The sequence below is a fragment of the Lutjanus erythropterus genome, chromosome 3, assembly GCF_056507025.1.
Source record: "Lutjanus erythropterus isolate fLutEry1 chromosome 3, fLutEry1.hap2, whole genome shotgun sequence".
NCBI lineage: Eukaryota > Metazoa > Chordata > Actinopteri > Lutjaniformes > Lutjanidae > Lutjanus > Lutjanus erythropterus.
Genome location: NC_139319.1, coordinates 29,172,916 through 29,193,467, shown reverse-complemented (window position 1 = coordinate 29,193,467; position 20,552 = coordinate 29,172,916). Strand labels below are relative to the sequence as shown.

Here is a 20,552-nt window from a genome sequence, read left to right as displayed (position 1 = left end):
AATTAGCAAATAGAGTGAAAAATGAATAAAATGGTAAATTATTTCATCACTCTTTGCTGGTCTATGCGTTTATTGGTCTTCATGAACCACGCAGACATCTGAGTTTATAAAGTGGAAAATAGTACAAGCTGCTGAGGCAGCTTGTTGCTGTGAAGGCTGGTGCAGGAGGCCTCTTGACCAGATGATCCGAATCCCTGGTGCCTTATTAAGACCTACCAGAAGAAAAACATGGGTGGACCCTGCAGGTCCAGTGCACAGTTTTATGTTATGTTTAAGAAGGAAATTAATTGTCAGGAATAGAGGAAATTACATTTAACCATTAAAGGGCCATTTTCATCGCAAAATCAAAAAGACATTTCTGGTTGTTTGATGGTTGTGGTGTGAGTTGCTTGAGACTGAACCAGATGGCACTTTACTTATGGTGCTCAAAGTGCCAATGTCTCTTTCCAGAAATCATGACCCAATAATCCACCGACCTGGTTGTGAGCAGTTTCATGTAAGAGCTATTTTATTTTACTTAACTACACCCGCCACCTGTATCTCCTCACAGAAGGAAGCATGCAACTGGGTCTAGACTTCTTCAAAGAGACATCAGTGTCTGTGCTTTGAGCACCACAATCTGAATGCCATCTTGTTCCATTATATTGGAAAGATGGCAGGCATCTCTATGGCTGGATACTCATAAACTTGGCAGTTCACAGCAAAACAATCTAGATGGATGAGCTTATATGACAGAGGAACCAATTGTCTTAAACTGACTTTGGAACGAAATTGAAGGTACATTAGTAGCTAATTTTTAGATCTTAGCTTACCTAATTTATGTGTTTTAGTGAGTAAAATATTGAGACTGGGTAAGAGAAGAGTAGTGGGCAAATGGAAACGTGAACATAGCAGTTAAAATTCCCTGTAAATTTAAAACATTCCTGTGTGCCCGAATAGAGGATATCAGCATCTTTAATGACACTGTGGCAAGCCGAGAGCGAAAAGGGCAAACATCCTGGCAAATACCCTGCCAACTCTGAGGCTCGGTCTGTCCACAGCATACTTTCCACTGAGACACATCCAGGCACTCTGCAGTTTGCACAACTCATTGAAAGTCACTGGCCATTGACCTGATTGGTATCCATGCCTCATGTATTTGATGTCGTGTGTCCAACATGCCTCAAGATGGATAGGGTGAAGCACGGGGTCAAGTCCCGCTCTCTCTGTGTCCCACTTTGGTGACAATGAAGCATATTCTGGATGCTAGCACACAGTGATGTTGGTGGAGAAGTCGGTATAAAGGCTTTATTCATCTGCTGTGGCCAGTCACAAAGAGACAGACACATCAGATCACAGGGGAATGGATGGAGGGATAGAGAGAAGGAGAGTGAGGGCTAGCATAGTGGCACTAAAGAACCCGGAGCTGTACTATCTGAAATGAGACATGGCTTTTGCTCATGCATGTGGGCTGTCTTGTTCTTCCTCTTGTAAAGCACTTGTGTATCCGTATGTATTCATGTGCACGCCCAGCGCTCGTGTCGGTGTGTCTCTTTATTAGCTCGAGTGTGGTCACAGCAAGAGCCAAGAGGAGGTTTTCATTAACCTCATGCTGGGAGAGGGCACTACCTTGACTGCCGGCTACGCTGTCCTGAGCAGTTTCTGCTCTCCTGGCACTGCAGTGTAATCTGTCGGACCTGACAAGATGAGAGGTCCCTCATTAATGAGATGAGCTGTTTCACAGGGGCCAGCAAGGTCAACTGTCCCAATCAAGGATGCTCTCACAGCGGGAGAGTTGGTGCTAAATCTTAGGGGAACATCCATGATCAGTTACACACACGTTTCACAACAGTATGCCTACATTAAGCAATACTGTGCTCATGTACATGTACTTGTACTTAGAAAACTATACCACCACGAAAAGTAGCTACTTCAACGCAAGCAATTTGATAAAGAACATAATGCATAGTTAAAGGAGTCTGCTAATGCTAGCAGCGGGACACAGCAATCACAATTTGTTACATTTCAAAAGTGAGGAACATCTGATGAAAATATTATCAAAATAAAGTCATTGTAAGAATCATTCTCCAAGGACTGCATTTGTGCACGTGACACAGAAATGCTCCATCGTAAGGATGCATCTCTGCTCCCTGATGCTGTTCCTTGTGCTTGAATCACGTGGACGTGACTGGTTTTTAAGTGTGCACGTTTTGGGACTTGACCATTCCTAAATCCTGCTCCTTTTCATTCTGTGCTCTAGTGACAGTTAAGGGAGCCGGGTACTTTGTTCAACGTTCTTTTGTCTGTCTCCTGTACTTAGGTATGCCAGTGTTTCCCAACCCTGGTCCTCAAGGCACACTGCCCTGCATGTTTTAGATGTTTCCCTGCTCCAACACACCTGAATCAAATGATCAGCTCGTCATCAAGACTCTGCAGAAGTCTGACAACAACCTGATCATTTGAATCAGGTGTGTTGGAGCAGGGAAACATCTAAAACATGCAGGGCAGTGTGCCTTGAGGACCAGGGTTGGGAAACACTGAGGTATGCCACATGCAAGGAAAAGAAAAGCACATTTTTAAGATGATTGAAAGATATTGCTGGTGGAGCTGTAAAGGTGACATTTATTCAGATTTTAATTTAGCTAATTTGAGCAAGACACTAGGTAGCTAATCTACATCAATCATTTACTAGCTAGTTAGCTAGCATTTTGCTAATGTTAGCTTAAAATGTGACCCTAGAAAGTTGACTGAGAGACCATGTTTGCGCGACTGTTACTGGAGCACAGAGCAAAAAGGGGCGGGACTTAGGAGAGGTTAATTATACATGATAGAGGAGCTCTATTTCTTGCTCTTAACTAGTATTTTGCCTTTTTTTGGTGCAGCCAAAGCAATCCAAATACTGGTTTTGATGTTGTTACCATGGCAATGGTAGAAGCTTTGAAGCATTCAGGTGTAAGTGTAAGTATGAACTATTAAATACACTACAAAAACGTGTATGTTAGGTCAGTTCTTCTGCTGGCGTAGACCTGGGGTTGGTCCCTGGGTGCTATACAGTAGCTGCTCACTCGTCCTAAGAGGAATGGAAATGCATTTGGCTGTATAATTAGCTATATATGATCACAATAAAGGCGGCCTTTACCTTTACTTACCTCATACACGTCCCTCTGTTATCACAACATATACCAACAGCTGCAATCTGGTACACTCAAAATGAGTATTGATGTCAGTTGGCCACAAACCACTTTGTCTGGCTTCTATATCCCTTATTGTTGTCTGTGGGTTGATGCTATCTATATGGAGGTCATTTTTAAACAGATGTTTTTTAAATGGATGAGGGTGTTTCACATGGGAGAGAAGGTTCTAGTGGCATTCAGCTCTTTGGAACAACATTCAGTTTTATTGCTCTGCCTGTGTCTGATGTTTAACTGTACTGCGGCAGGATGACGTGGCTAAATTTGAGGTTAGATGAGGCTTTTGATTAGCCCTTGGGAAAACTGAAAGGACACATTGATTCTGAGCAGTACGAGGGAAAGAGGGAGGAAGGGAGAATGGGGAATGACAGATTGTCAGGTCTGTGTTTCTATAAATAGCACTGTTCTGTCTTCACCTGATCTATCCTTGCGTCCATCTTTTTTAACCCAATTGCCACACTGCCTGTGTCCAAAAGTCAGTATTGGCAAGGGCAGGAGCAAACATGCTCAGCACAGCAAACCTCACACACAAGCCACACTCACAACAACTCTGTGTCACCCCCCGTCTATAGCTTAGCCTTGTGGCATAATCCCATTAGAATCCATTAAGCAAGGCATCTTAAAGTGATCCTCCTTCGTTCAAGTATAGGGGGAGGTCGCTCTCCCCTCTGACAGGACGAAGGAGGGAGGGAGCGAGGAGGAGAAGGAGTATAGGAAGAGGATGGTGGTGCCGCTTTGGAGTCACATGACTAATTTGTGTCTGTTGCAGGGTGTACGGGCAGCTGGCCAAAGTCAACCCTCCCTCTCTCTCCATCCTTCACTCTCTGTCTTTCTCTCCCCCTCAAACACATGCATTTGTTAGCGAGCTAAAGCCGATTGCATGCATGTATTTTTTGACTCTTTAGAGGACTGTCAGAATCCATATGCAGTGACTAGATGCTTTGTTTTTGACCGAGCGGCGTCCGCTGTCACTAACCATGTCCCTTTTGTGTTGCTTCTCCCTCAGGGACTATGGCTCAAAACGCAAGTCTGGTAAGTCACCTGTTTCCTTTCACTGTCCTTCCCTAAAGCTAACTTCAGCCTCTTTCAACTTGTTGCTCTTTATAGACCTGCTCCAGATCCAAGGGAGGATCTTATGCTGCATGACATATGACTGTTACACTCTCTCTGCGACTTGTCTGTTATGCATGTGATGTCACTGTGTGGTTTGTTTACTTGTCCCGCTGCAGGATGCTGACTTACTGTCGACTGTATTTTGGGGTGGGTTCAAAAAGCTGTCAAGCCCTCTCCTTCTGGCTGTTGGTTTGGCTCCCAGTTGAGGGTGCGGTTCCAGCTTTGCCTGATAGACTTTTGGGATGTCAAAATAGAGCCATTAATATATGTCCTGTAAAGAGAACATATTAGTCTCCGATGTGGCAGTTTGAAGGATCGTTTGAGTCTCCACTGAAGTTCTTGGTGGAGTTTTTTGATGACACATGTTTAGCTGTCTTAATTGTTAATTTTCAATGAGGGAGAAGAAAGAATGATTTGTCTTCAGCAGAGATGCCTTTGAAGGTATGTGCTCATAAGGGGCTGTGGTTTTATCTTGATCTGTGTGGTTTAATTCCCTGGGTCTTAAGAGGAAAACGCTGTAATACTTCCATACTGGGTATCAGAAATATTCCATACTGGTACTGGTAGCAATACCTTGACTTTGATATGGCTTCCTGAAGTATCTTTTTCCCAATACCAGTTTTATAAAACCCATTTCAACAAAATGAAAATTACATAACACATGGTACAAATCATTGGTTTCATTTTTCAGCTGCTTTTTTAACACTCCTGTGTTTCGTAACATAAAAACATGAACCTATTTACAACAGTGTGGTTAAAATAAAGTTGCCTATTTTATTCCTTAGTTTTATGTTTCAGCATTTTGGTGTTTCTCCACTCAAAACACTTTTACAACAAAAAATAAACCACAACTTTGAGATTTATAACAAGGGTATTGACATTTGGTATTGAATGACAAAGCATTTTTTGATACTCGATAGTACTGAAGCCATTGGCCTTGTTCCACTGTATCTAACCATGTGAATATCGTAGCAAAGGCCAGCAAACCACAAAATAACAGGTTTGTTTGACTATAAGACTATTGATCCATTCCTTACTGTCAAGGATTTTTAGCCTCATTAGCCATCTTAGCAAATGTATGGTTCTTAAAGGGTATTAGCTGCAGTGTAGCTGCTTAACAAAAGCATTGGTACATGTGAGGTAGTATGCAACTTGGAGCCCTGTGTGTCTAAGGCTAGGTAGACTGAGGACATTTAGGGAAATATCAGTTATATCTCTTATGAATTATTAAAGGGAAAATGCAGGAAATAGCTTGTGGTTAATGAAGAATATGATTCTCTTGCTGCAGATGCCATAAAATACTACTTTGTCTAGATATTTAAGTAGCTTAAAGGCTGCCTTTGGGAATGGAAATATCTTGAGATAGGATGTGGAAATGAGTAGGGGCACAGCAATTCAAAAATACGTTCATATACTGTGGCCCCTGGACCTCATTCATAAAAGTTTTGACTTTTGAGTAAGGCCAAGGCGGCTCACTTGAAGTAAACAACTCTTGAAATTGATGGTGAGTTTATTTTTGGACTAAAAGGCACACCAACTCTGTGCCCCTCCTGTGAGGAATTGATTTGTCGTAGCTCCAGAGGGACTTCACTACCAATTCAATTACATCCACATTCCTCAAAGTGATTTGATTTCTTGGAAGCTGATTACTGCTTCAGATAAGCCAGCTTATGTTTTTTTTTTTCTCTACGTCTCTTTAGTGTAGTGCCTTTGCATGCTTTGAAACAGGTGGTTTTCACACACTCTGTGTCACCCAGTCTAAATCTTTGGGCTGTTGCCCAGTTGGATGCCACTCCACTGACCCAGTGATCTCTGCCATGACCTGAAGTAACATTAAGTCAGTCAGTGTGGCAACATGGTGTCTGAATGTCTACTGTCAAACATCTGGACATTTACATAACACCTGTGACATTTCTAGGAGTGGAAACTGAAGAAACATCCCTTGATGGTGTGTCTAATTTTGTCATATTCCCTTTACCACATCTAGTTGCTATGGGGTACGTCAGAGAGTGAGGAAAGAAGTCAGCAACTGTGACCATAATAAATAACGAATGAATAAAACTTTCAGGGATAGATGTTAATAGATGTTAAAGTATTGGGCCCACAGGCCACCAAGCCCCTGCATTTGGTGGTTAAAGTATATTTTTGATGGCACAAATGTAAAAACAATACAGAATATGCTTGAAGGGAATTTCTTCAAGCTACAAGCATCCATTTTGACCAAATATCAAGGTCACTGTGATCTCACAAAACATTTTTGACCATGATTAAAAAATTCTGATGCTAATTATGTAAAAAATTCACACAGACGTCTTACCAGCTTGATTTCACCAGGCATGGCTGCATCGTTTTATGGCAGTGCCACGTCCACAGGAGCTGCCATTCTCTAGCATGCTTGTGATTCCACCAGCAGCTCCTTGTTGTATCTCAGAAGCCGCCCTTGTAGATGTAAAAACAGACAAAAAAGAAAGCACAAAGAGAGAAGAAACAGGAAAAGCAAGAAAAAAATAACTAAATCAGCAAAGTCTCAGCAAGACAACATAATTAGGTGTGCAAAACGCTCTGATGCTGGAACGCTCCCCAAAAGCTGCTGGTTGGACCTGCAGCCGTGTGGACAATGGATCAAAACAGTGGCACAGATGTGCTGTGCCCAGTGGAATGAATGGGCAATAGGATCAAATGATGAGGTGATGACATTTTATATCCAAAAGATCAAAGGTCAGCTTCACTATGTCATTATAATGTTCAGCTCTTTGCTAGTCCTCTGTGCTCCTCTGTAAAAATAGTCTCTAAGTGAAGACAGCATGTTTCTCACTGGAAATTATTCACAGGGATCAACATATAATTATAGAGATAAAGAATACACTTAAACCCTTTTATTAAATTCATTCAAAGTCTTTACTGCATATATTATACAGACATGGATGTAAACTAGAACTTGTCTGGTTGGCGGAAGAACACAACCGCAAGGCAGAAATTCTAGTTTTGTCTACCCTGTTGTTCATTTAAAAAAAATCTCGTTGTTGCTGGAAACATTGCAATAGAGCACTTCTGGAGAAACAGAGGATGTTTGGACCAGCACATGTAAACTGGACATTTGTTGACTCACTATTGTGTAATTTCAAGCTGGTAAAAGTTAGCAAAGTGGAAAAATTGAAACCAGTGGAGTGTCCTGGTGGATAAGCTGTCTGAGGCTCACACCGTGCAACTGCAATTTTCCACTTTGGGGACATCTAGGGAACTTAGTTGGATGTCATCCCCTCTAATAAGGTCATAATGCCATAAATGTCAAGATCTTGATATATGGGATTTTCATTTTAAGATGATTTTTTAAGATTTTAAGATGATGAATGTGACAACTGTGAGGATAGTTTTTGAAAGTGCAGTTACAAGATTGTATGTGATCAAAATACTACTTTGGTACTAAATAAAACTAGTTAGTTAAAATAAAAAAGGTGAGTGTTTAGGTTTTCTTTGGTGCCTCCCACCAGAAAGCAAACACTGATTCTTCTTACCTCAAGTTAAGGGGATGTCAGATGTGTTTTTTTCTGTTTTTTTTTTTAAACATAGGGTCAGGTCCAGGGAGTTTCAGGGGTCAAAGCTCGGTGCTCCTCCCCTGCTCTGCAGAGTGCAGATGGAGCTCACTCCTCCATGTGAGGGCCATATTCAAAGGGAGTGGAGGAGGGTGCTGTTTGGGCTGCAGAGGCCACAGGGGTTGAGACTGTCAGACAGGCGCTAGTTTGTTTACGTGGCACAGTGGATACAATTTCAGCTTGATGTCAGAATGGCCAGTCGTATTTACTCGGAGGAGGGAGGAGGGCTGTCTTTATCCGTGTTTTTACAAGTGTAGGTTTAGATGGACAGAGGCAGTGTGTGTGTACATATCTGTTACGCTGTCCTTGCTAATTAGGATCTTAGAGCCAGGCTGTTGTTTGTACCATCAGGATGTCCTCTGTCAACAGACACATTTATATGACACTTACACCCTCCATTACCTGCCTCAATAAAAGACCCATTAAGAATAAAACTCTGTTCCATGTTGACTTTTACACACTAAACATTGCACTGGCCTCTTAATTGCAGCAATGCAAATGCAGTATGATAGAGGAGCAAGACGTTTTGTCTGGGGAGTGACGCTGTTGTATCTCTGTGGCTCGTCTCCATTAAATCTTAAGGAAGTGATATTTAAAGCAACAGTCAGTCAGTGATCATGTATAATGTGAATTCCTGGATCTTGATTGTTCATCTGCAGTTTCCAGTAACATTTGTTCTTAAAGTGAGCTGAAGTAGCAGATAACATGACATGATTAACCTAGAATATGGCAGAAATGGAATATAATATTCGATCAGTGTAAAATAAGAACGTGTTTTTGTTACCTTAGAAAGAACTGTTAATATCTACAGAGGGCATAGGTCCTCTGCCAAAGAGGCTGCCATGTTTCATTGCTGTGTTTTTACAATATCCCAGGATGGACAAACCAAACATTGTCTCTAGATAGGGCCTTTTACGTTTTGTGTGAGTTTACAGAGCCACTGTAGTTTCTCCCGCATGCTTGGAAGGGGAGGGTGAGACGAGGAATATTGAATTGGTTGCAGTCTACGTCACTGCTGGATGCCACTAAATCCTGCACACTGGTCCTTTAAGACATTTGAAAGAGAACTTACTTTAATTCTAATCCTATTTATGTAGTCTCTCCTCCTGCTCTTTTCACTCCTTTCTATCTGTAGGATGTCTCTAATTTTTCTATGACTCACTTTGTATTGAGCATTTTGTCACAGTAATTGTCATTTGGAGAGCTTTAACTGTATGCTCTCCCTAATGCCTTTCATTGCATAGAGAGCTGTTTTCTCTCCTACTCTACTCTACACTGGGCCGTTACTGTGCATAACCATCGCCTCTGCTTCTCGCTTCAGTAGTTTTATGTTGTTTTCCAGTTTAATTCTCTCATGATGATTATCAGGTAGCCTATTGAACTGTCTCTGACTCCAGATTCTGAGTATATGTATAGAGGGGCAGCACTCTGCTGCAGATTCAGCTTCTAACTAAAAATGACGAAGCGAGACTGTTGGTTCAAATCAGATGTCCTTTAGTGAATAAAAAAGGGGAAAAAACATACAAATAGCCTGTGCGAACTAAACGAGAGGTACAGCATGGCTGCCTACAACAACAACAACTGACGTCATCACGTTCACCCCTTGCTCCTAGAGCATCCTGGGTATTGAAGACCGTTTTAAATGTAACTCCAAATCAAATTAACTGAAATAGATTCCTTTCTTTAACTACATTTTTTAACATGTTTACTGTTTTTATGAATATTAATGTTAACTTATATTCTTACAGATAATATGTTCTGTCAAAATAAATTCTCAACACCCTCTAAACTGCTGACTCCACCGGATCCTTTAACTAGCTGGAGAAAAAGCAGCTTTTGGGAGTCGACAGTCTGGTCTCAGCTCAACCAACCCGTTCTCATCACAGGCCGTCATATCCCCTCTGCGTCTCACACTGATACACAGTGTAATTTATCATCCATATGACACACTGCCAGAAAGCCTTTCCAACTTATGGTTAATGTTGGGAAATGTTTGTCACAGTTTGGTTAAGTTTAGGCAACCACACCACTAGATCATGGTTTGTGTTAACATAGATATGTTACGTTAAGTACGTCACGTCATGCATGTAACAATTTGTACCTTAAAACTATTGATAACTATGACTTTTGGTTTCACACAGGACACAAACCCCAGCCTCCTATTTGAAAGTCCTGTGTTTGTTTGAACATCCATCCACCCCACCTCATCCATACGGCACATGATGGGTTAGCACTGAAGTGACTGAAAACCTGACACTAAAGGATACCTTGTGTGTAGACGCTGAGGGGTGTGACAAAACATTGGTATTTGATGACCCGGGAATGAGAACGGGACGGCTCAACTTATTCGCAAGGTGAGACGGGTGGGACGTAGACTGAAAGTCTTCAGTCTGGTGTGAACATGAGCTAGGATTGAACCCAGTAGTGGTATCCATCGAGGGCCGCACATAAACTCTGGGGTTACCGTTCGTAACTAATGTTCTCTCCTACTCATTTTGAAAGACAAACATCCAGTTGGGAAATCCCAGCACTCAACTAACTAACAGTGTAACCTCATCAGTCAGTCAGGGACAGACTTCTGCATTTATAGTTTATGGGGGTGAGTCAGAGTAAAGAGCGAAGTAGAGAGTGAGAGAAGAAGAAAAGGAGGAGAAGAGAGAGCTTGGACAGATGTGACAGTACTCACAGTGGAACAGATGTGGTCTGTGATGGGATTTGACCTCACCCTGAAGTGAACACAACACCATGTCACTCTCCCAGCCGTGATTGAGAATTGTTTGTCATTGCTCACGGCTGTATTTTGTTAACGTTGTGTCAAGGCTAAAGCAGAGGGACCATCAACTGTCACTCCCCCCGCTGCCCTGTCTACACCCAGATGTCATTTGCCACCGCAGACGTTCGTGTCACAGTCAGGGATGAATTGTTCCGTCTCTCTTGTTCTGTCCTCTTCTTGCTAAACATCGTATCAATACCATTTAGCTTCTGCCTGTGGTTTGACATGATTAGCGTCCGTGTCACTCTCGGCTGCTGTGCTTTTTCACAAGTGTCGAATCAATATTGGTTAGCTGTAATTTGTTATTGGTCGCCTTTGTCTTAGTGTCAGGTGACAAAGGTTTATCACGTAAGATCCTGGCTGTGTGTCTTGCTCTGTGGTGGCAGCAGCTACAGCTGGCTGTGTGGTGGTTAGGCAGGGAGTACAAATGCAGGCTTTTATTTATCTCTGTTTCTCTATCTCCACCTACCCCTGCATTTTCAGCTGTGTTTTTTAGTCCCTTTTTCTGTTACACTCTTTAAAGACACACTTGCTGATGTTGTTGCAGTGTCTCATAGCACCTCCACATCCACAGATTTCCTCCCGTCTTAGTGCTGATGTTTTGAAGGTTATGGAGCCTACTTAATGTCAATCAAGGACACTCTTAGCCACACTAGCACAGTACCAAAATTTAAATATTGATACCAATACCAAATAGCATCAAGATACTCATTACTGAAATGATACTTGAGACTGAATCTGTCAATTCCTAATAGATCAGAAACAGATTGTTGGGACCTGATCACACAATCTGCTGTTGCAAAACTGTAAGACCCACAGACTGGCCAAAATACATTTACAATGCAATCTTAACTATTTCATTTCTGTTTCATATATATCCAGGTAAACTGTTTTTTATGGTCATATTTATTGAGTAGATTTTACCAACAAGCCATTTTAATGGGTATTTTGTTCACTGTGGATGTTGTTATGTGTGTTAATTCATAGCACAATTGTTACGTGTAGCTGTTGCTATTAGCTGAATGCTCTTTAACTATTAAACATTTGGAAAAGAAACAAAATGAGATCCCTAAATAACTGTGGCTTTTATAAAGTGTTACCGGGCGACATTGTATTAAGCACTAGCTGCTGTATGTCAGGCTATAAAAATGAGTTCAGCGGAACAAAACAGGCTGCATCTACCAGGCTACACAGAGACTCAACACAGTTCACAGTTAGGTTTGGAATCAACAGCAAGTTGGAAGGGAAATTTCATTTTGAGTGTATCCTTAAGGTTTTAACATTAACTAGATTATGCGATGTCCAAATCTGCAGAAACATCACATAGGTAGTTAATTATGCAGAACCGTTTCAACAAACACTTCATTCCTCATAGTCCTGCGGGCAACAGGTCGTAGCTTGTTGATGGACCGCGGTTTGTCGGGGCGATATGCGGCATCAGGAACATTCCTTTCAAAACACAATCTACTAAGTCGATAGAAAAACAAGACAGATGGCTAATAAGCCCCTCCAATCCAAACCTTGAAAGAAGGACTTCAGAAGTACCATTTTTCACTGTCACTAGGCCCTCAATTGCAGTGTAATGTAGACGTTTGGGGTCAGAATTCTAGGAAAATTACCCTCAGCAGCAAAAGGACAGAGAAAACACTGCTGGATCTGCTGGTTTGTGGCGTCATCACCCAAACCTGAAATGAATTAAGCATCCGTATGTGTGTGTGTGTGTGTGTGTATTTGTACGAAGGGGGTGGGTTAGCATGGAGGACCCAGAATGGAGAGGAGAGTTAATATCAATCAGATGTTGAGCGCTACACTGAGAGCAGTTGGGTGGGTAATAATCACGGTAGGGCGTTAGTGAGCGGGGTTTGACCCTGGGTAACCTGGGACCAGTCCGTATCCCTCCCTCTGGGGCCAACATCAATCCAGCAAAGCTCCTGAGGCTCTGGTGGATAGCAAGGGGGGATTTGGCTTTTATTATCTCACGTGAGTCAACGGAGAGGAGCTGTCGGCTTCACAGCAGGGGCAGCGCTCATCAGGATCCAGTACAGCATGCTGCTCATGAAGTATAAAAATTTGATCTCTTCAAAAGATAAGTTGATTATTTAGGAAACCACCCTATTTTCAGCATGATGACTGCTCATTTTTGAAAGTTTGCCATGAGTTTTTGAATGCTTTCATGGACCCCAGAGCAGAAATATTATCCATTTGTCAGAGACAGTATGTATAATACATAGTTAAATTCATGTAAATATTATAGTGCATACATAGAAATTGTGTTGTGATGACAATGTTGAATTAGACAAAGTTGCCACTGTAGTACATTGAAGTGGGACATACTTGAGTTTGAGTACTAAATGTACTTTTCATTACCAGTTATTTACCCTGTTTCCAGACCTCTTAATCACTGCCCACATCTCAGAGTTTTGAGTAATTAAAAATACATTTTTTTTTGTAAAAAAAAAACTCTTAAACTGACATATTTCCTTCACTAATGTTTAGGTTACATATTGCTCCTACCAAGGTCAAAAAGTATGTCGAAAAAAATAATTATGTTAATCAAAAATAATTCTAGATTAAAAGCAAAGAATTTTTTTTATTTAAGTCCAACATTTAGTCAAAACATGAACACTGCGAGACATTTCCTAGGACACTTTCGTTGTATGAATACACCCTACCCGTTTAACCCTCCCCATATCTCCATACTTTAAAAGTAAAAAAAGAGAGAATATCAGTATACAACAAAGCTGAGTCAGAAATCAAATTTATCAGCATAAATTAACAAAAAAAAAAGGTAATGATTCTGCCCCCTGTTAACATGGCCAGTCAGCACAATATTTTTTTAGATCACACATCTTAAATTTGCCGGACTTTTGGTCAGATATATAGCACCATTTTACTGCCCTAAAGACTCTTAAACTCTCCAATATTTACAGATACATTTAGCGTGGATGTCATTTATGTATTTTCAGTATCAGCGCCTAGAGTTTTAGTACTAAAACTGCTCATGAACTAAGTATCAGGTTTTAAAAAAGTGTCCTGATTTAAATCACTACCTGATAAAAGAAGACATAAGCCTCTGAAAGGAATTGGACCCAACTTTTGATAACGACTTTCAGTGCCTGACACTTTTTGATACTCAGTGCCACTAGCACATTTTGATCAGTACACAACCATTTTCAAGGGTCATTATCCAGCTATAGTGATAAAGTCAAATCAGATCAAATGTGTCTATAGAGCAGCTGTCGACAACAGATGTCAACCAAACTGCTCCACAGAGAAATGTAAAACAAATAAATAATTGAAAATGTAAAACGTGATGTTCGGAATTTCATTATTCCTGTAAAAACTAAGATGAAGCAGTAGGGGTTGAATGTGCATTTTGTTTATCTGGGGTTCACAGTGAGATGAAGGGTTGTGTGGTGTGAAGACGGGTGGGTTTAAAAGCATGAAATAAATCCAAATTACTGGAGTTTTATTGTCTTTAAAGTAACCCTTTTCTCAACAATTTTCTTTTTAATGCTACTCGCAGCATTTAGTGCCTGAAATCTACAGTATTTCACAAACAAGAATTGTAAGACATTTTAGTTATGGTGTGTTTAGCCTGCCTGCCCCTGAAGCAACCTCCCATTTTGCTTGTTTATACTACAAAAGTCCATATACATCTGCAGACATTTGAGCTCATGATCCTTTTTCTTTCCTGTTAAAATGCCTGTAGGGTGAAATACAAAAATGATGCAAAGCCTTTCTTAAAACAAGCTCCTGAAACAAAATTAAGTGCTTTCCAACAAGTGAAGTCCTTTGATATTTATGCAAGATTTTAACGCCATGATGGACAATTCTTGTAGTGTTGTAGAGGACATTCCTTCTTATTCTCAGTAGTAGTCTCCAGGTCCTTTATATTGTTATGTGTGTGTGTGGCCTGTTTCTCTGGCAGTGCTGCAGCCCCAGTGCTGGTTCACCTCCAGGACAAGATGACAGCCACACACTAAAATATTACTCTATAGATCTCAAATCAAGCTTCAAATCCTGGCATCTTAAATAATACACCAAGGTAGCTTAATCGAGTGCTCCCCCCCCCCCCCAAATCTTGGTCACCAGCTCCTCTGTCCCTGTCTTCTTTTCTGATGCATGGCGTTTAATTTCCTGGTTTGGGGCCGAGATGTTTTTTTTGAAGAAGAGGGGGTTGGGGAGGAATGACTTTAGAAGTGGCCGACACCCATCTCAAACATTCCAGGAGGTCCGTATACAGAAGGAGAAAGATATGAAGAGATGGAGGAAAGGGGATCATGGGAAGGGTGGAGCGAGTGTCTTGCAGTCACTCAAACACTCACTCTTAGAAATAAAGGTGCCAGCTAGAACCATATACTGTTCTTTGACTTGTCCCCATAGGAATGCTTTTTAGTTCCTGGTAGAACATTTTATAACCTTTTATACAGAACCTTTGCAGAGGGTTTAAAAATACATTTTATAAGGGTTTCACTGATAGACTTCTTGTCTTACAAGGGTTCTACAGAGAACCCTATCGTATTATACAGATGAGGCCAAAAATAATTGTTTTTATATTGTGGTTATCCATCATTTTAACAATGTATGTTACAATTACTAATGTTTAAATTGAGAAAACATCTTTTAACAGCCATGATTTCAAGAAACCTTAAAGAACTCTGTCCTCTAAAACGAGTTGTTTGGATGAAAGGGATTCTAAATGGAACCCATGAAGAACCCTTTCTTCAAGAAAGGAAGCAAATGGTTCTGGATAGAACCTCAGCCCTTCAGGAAGAAGCCTTTTGGGACCTTTATTTTAAAGAGTGTTGGCTACTTGCCCTCAGATGCACTTTATTCTCCTCAGCATGAAGAAAACACTGAGCTTAAAAAAACCGGCCACAACTTTGTGTATCAGATGAGTAAGCCCAGACTTTGGATCCGGTGCTAAATTTGCAGGGATTTATCTCTGCCTCTTTGTATTTTGTGCTCAGTGGGCGTGATAAAGGTGTGCTTTACCATACTGTTGCTTCTGCATGCTGTCAAACTGAATAATCTCTCTCTGCTTCTCTTCTTTCTTTCTCTTTTCGTCTGCAGTATGGATGTACGGCTTTACAGACAGCCCGAGGAAAGAGGCCTCAGGTAGCCTTGTGTGTCTATGTCAACATGTTGAATATGCATGCACTACTGTGCTCATGTGAGAGCGGCATTGCAGCTGCATCCGTTTATGATTTTTGCAGTTTATTTCTTTTCACACTTCGGCTTTCGTTTGACATCTGCTTTGCATGCGCAGTCATCTTTCTCTCCTTCCACCCATCTGCTCAGAGTCAGCCTCTCTCTCGCTGCAGTCTGTCCATCCATCTCTGCAGAGCTGGCTGGCTGACACAACAGCTGGGCACACGGCCAGAGGGTCAGAGCATGGACCTTATAGGTCTGCATGTGGCAAAGACTGAAATGAGGTGTCAAGTCTGGTTCTTTACGTTTGTCTGCAACGTGGCAGTAGATCCCTGTGACCTCATTCAACTTTGAGTGCACTGTATAGGAATGATGAGTCAAAACTTGTCTCTACCGCAAATAAACATCCTAGTAAAGAACTTTTTCCCCTGCAGATATAAACATACATTTTGACACAAATACAATCACACATTTCCCCATCTGGTGAACATTGTCTGAGACATTTAACTGTAATTGAGGCGTTGCTGCGGAGAGACACATACATGTTGTTTCCGTCCATTAGAACTATCAGTATGTCAGCATGAGTTAGGAATGACAAAGACAAATCACTCTTTGAACAGGCTTAGTCAGACAAAAGATGACCATAATTCTTGCAGACAGAGAATTTGGAGAAAACCACTCTCCCCTAATTTCAACACGACATCTTGTGCAATAAAAGAAGTGGAATATTGAAGGCAGACAGTAACAGGTCTTTAGGCTTCATGATATTTCTCAACAAGGCGTGGTTGCCATTACAACAGCATAAAGCTTTTCAGTCACTGGATCTTTGCTGCTTTATTACCTCAGACTGACTTTGATTGCTCCCTGCACATAGTCTGTTTACGTTCTCTGCAATATGTTCCTGTTCCTTTATTTTGCCTCTTGGGAGAAAGCTAAAGAAAGACAGAGATGAATGCCCAGCCTCACCCAGTGGGGAAGTGAGGTTACGAGCATTCCCTGGTGCTCGCTGCCTGTTTATTTGAGTAACAACTTGTTAAGATGCTTAATTGTGTTTTAAGCACTGCGCAAAAAGCTCCGGCCTACTTTTCATTCTTCCAGGCTGCTTAAATGCATGAGTGCCCAGCAACCTGTTTCATTCTCATAAAAATATTACAAGGTATTTAGATGTGAGCTGCACAGTAAACACAACACTTAATCTTAGTGATGATCGGTTCTAAGCTCAGGAGATCTGTTAGATCTTTAAGGACAGTGGCATTTAATGTGCGGAACATGCACAGCTTAACTCTTACAATACAATTCATGTTCAAGGTCTTATCCCATTTACACAGTTACAAAGGTGCTGACAGCAGAGAAGTCACTGCCTCACATACAGCCGTAAGTGGGAAGATGGAGAGATTTGCTGACAAAGTGTGATACTTATTTTTCATCTCAGCTGCAGTAATTAACTAACGCTCGTGGTTTTGTTCATCAGAGATTTCTGTAGAGTGTCATTGCTGGTGCTGACGAGTCTTGTCTTTTCATGTACGATGTTTGGTATTTGTTTTTTTTTTTAAATATTACATGTAGCATCTGGGGTTGGGCGGTATCTACCAAATTGGCATATGATGATGTCCACAGTGAAACATCACAGTTGATGATGATCAACTCTGTCCGGCGAGTGCCCAGCATACATCCTCATACTGTTCTGAAAGAGTCTGTGTGTCTGCACCACATGTTCCTAACTTAGTTTTGCTCACTGTCTGAGGAAGAAAGCAAAAGCTAAAATAACAAAGGCATGCAAAATGCTGGCATGGCTGGTAGACTTAAAACACAAAATAATAATTTACTGCTGAGTGGCTGGTGACATTGAACAGTTCTCTTTGAAAAATGGTCAAGTTTTAAGAAGTTAATTTCCCACCCATGTGACACAGAGATGTAAAGTTAGTGCAGTGACCAGCAGCAACAGCTTCTTTTTACTTTCTCACATGTCAAAAACTGAACTTCACCAACAACTCCTGCCTTACGGCAACTCTGAGGAGGCACATTACCTCAAATACAGTAATATAAATATATATTTCAATGGTAGAGGGCTCAGTGATACATCACTGTCAGCCAATGGCGATGGAAGATGGCATTTTCCACTGGCTAAGCCTAGTAGCATCTTCTGTCTCTCTTTGCCAAAATCTGTCTGTTCATATCTGGTGGGGGTCAGCAGATAGCCAGGTGCTGGCAAGCCAACCATCATACCAACTCAGCAGGATCTCTGGCTGTCATCTTTCTGCTGCATATTCATGTGATCTAATCTTAGCTTCCACAAAACCAACTTGCAGAAGGCTTTCTGCTAAACCTGGTTCTACAAACGGAGGCCCAAGGTGTTTAAAAAAAAACCTGCAGGTCGCCTGTGTTATTGGAGCTGTTCCTTTCATTTGTGTGATTGATCATCAACATTATTTCTATCATAAAGAAACAGGTTGATAGCAGCAAAGTGCTTTGTATCAGGAATGATTTCTGTCTGATTGCAACAATACAGTCAGAGTGATGATGACATGAATTAGATGTGAAGGTTTGAGACAGATATGATAAGACACAGGCTGAGATGCACTGGCCAGTTAACATTAAGTTAGCAAGGCAGACAGACTATAGCGAGATGCAAGCTGGCACACCAACTTAGCATCACTGTTACTTCAAATTTGGAGGAGAGAGAACACAACACACCTGAATGCTGTTCCTGTAATTGATCGTTGTACACTTACTTATAATTTGTAGGCCAGGGCCCTACACAAGTTTCACAGTGAGCATACAGGGCCACCTGGCTCTGTAGAAGAGTGGGCCTATGTGCCAGAGCTGAATCCCGAACAACCCAAGCCCAATTCCTCCCTGGGTTTTAATGCTAATCTAGGCTATTTGCCAACTGGTTTCAGCTCTGGATTTTCTTCACTTGCTTGTAAAAGGAAGGCAAGTATGTGGGACCCTTCACCCCCAAACTATGACGCAAAGTCAAATCGAAGTCACTGTCAGTGCTTTCAGTTTCAGCTAGCAAGGAAGACACTTTTGGTCCTGCAAGTGAAACATGAGCTGCTGCATGTTCCTTGTGCTGGACTCGGCTGCATTGCGTTCTGGTTGCGATGAGCGACAGCTGATTGTCGCCATTCTAGAAGATGCTTGTGATTCCACCAGGAGGACTGCAGTAGTTTTCACAAGCATCCTGGAAGAAGCTCTCTGCTCTGCTATGTTGACCTTTAACAACGTAGCTTACTTACCCATGGGAAAAAAGCACAAAAATCGAGGAAAAATGACCAACAAAATCTGAGCAAGTCAGCAAAATCAGGCAGGCAAAATGCTCCACTTCTGAAACACTGCTGGTGGGGTATATCAGCAGATATAGACATTAAAATGAGACCAAAATGTCGTCTCTTTAAACTTATGAAAAGTTTTGCTTTTGTGAAGATGGGGTGTGAAGTGTCTTGTTAGCACTCTTGATGATGTTTTTTGCATGACCTTAATTATATCTTAACTTATACTTGGCTTATTAACTGCAGCTGTCATGTGCTAATGTTGTAAGAATAATTTACTTTAAATATTTATGTCAACAGTGAATCATTAATACACAGTTTGGTGAGTGGGTTGCATCTTTTTGGTGATATGTTATGATCAGCTCTTGGAGACATCATGTGAGTCGTGTTAGGTTTCATGGAGGCTATTTACAGTTTCAACAAATTGTAGGACATGAATATATGCTTTTAGTTATTAATTAATACTTTTTGTACTCTCTTTTCTGCCCACGCAGCATCCGTGACTTTGTTCTTGCAGTATGAATGTCAGCGGTACCGAGACACTTAACCCTTTAGACCCCAGTAGAAATCTAGAGGGTTGCTTCAGTTCATTGAGAATCCTCACTTAAAAACACAGCTATGTTAGAAGAACTAACAGCAGTTTTGTGGCAGTATGTCTTTGGCAACTTATATGAGAAAAATCGCTCAATCTATATGTGGAAAATCTCCATCTCCAGCAGCAAGAGCTGAGTAGGTCTCACTGTTTACTGAAGGTAATTATGTAATGTGATCCAAAACAAAAAAAACAAAAAAAAAACCACACGTCTTTGTTGTTTTCCACAATGTTGTTATAGGCAGTGGTTTTTTTTTTGCAATTTGTATGAGAAAAATCAGTGAATTTATATTTGGAAAAGTTGTGACCAGGTCATTTCTTCCTGCCAAAATGAACTGCCCCCAACAATGTTTTGATCTAAAAAATTAAATATATCCACTGTTGTCTGCCAATGCCTAGTCATTGATGGTTAGTGAGATTATGTATTGTGACAAAACCCCTGTGCTAATTATAGAAGCAAACAAGGAATTTATGCCTCATTATGCCTCAAATTATTTTAGTCATCTACACAGCTACAGCCATGGGTCTGTTTTTACTGCCAAAATATTTCATTTATGAATTAAGTGACCAGTTACAAATCAAGTCTCTAAATCTATTGTATCATTTATTGTCATACATGCTGTAATCTCAGTCAGCACTCCTCTGTCAGCAACACATCGTCTCTCTGATTGCCCTCACACTGTGCACCTCAGGTGGGAAACTGACAGCTTTTGCTATGTTTATGAGGACATAAACCCCACCAACCATAGCATGATATATCTGCCCTTTCTGGTTCCAGTTACTAAAGTATCTACAGCACAAAGCTCAGGACTCATCTATGTTTTAATACACTGGTAATGATATTAAAATAATGGGTGCTCCAGGGTGCTATAGTGACATAAAACA

The 20,552-nt window shown here is 41.1% G+C and overlaps 1 protein-coding gene across 4 annotated transcripts in view; it reads left to right on the top strand.

The window, feature by feature from the left end:
• The window catches only part of sh3pxd2aa (SH3 and PX domains 2Aa), a 134,535-nt gene that overhangs the window by 69,479 nt on the left and 44,504 nt on the right, over positions 1–20,552 (top strand). For 3 of the 4 annotated variants that reach the window (XM_084715693.1, XM_084715694.1, XM_084715692.1), the window contains 2 exons: positions 4,177–4,202; positions 15,726–15,770. In XM_084715693.1, coding sequence (XP_084571819.1) covers positions 4,177–4,202; positions 15,726–15,770 — 71 coding nt within the window. The remainder of the gene's footprint in view (positions 1–4,176; positions 4,203–15,725; positions 15,771–20,552) is intronic. The other variant, XM_084715695.1, reaches the window with a different exon arrangement.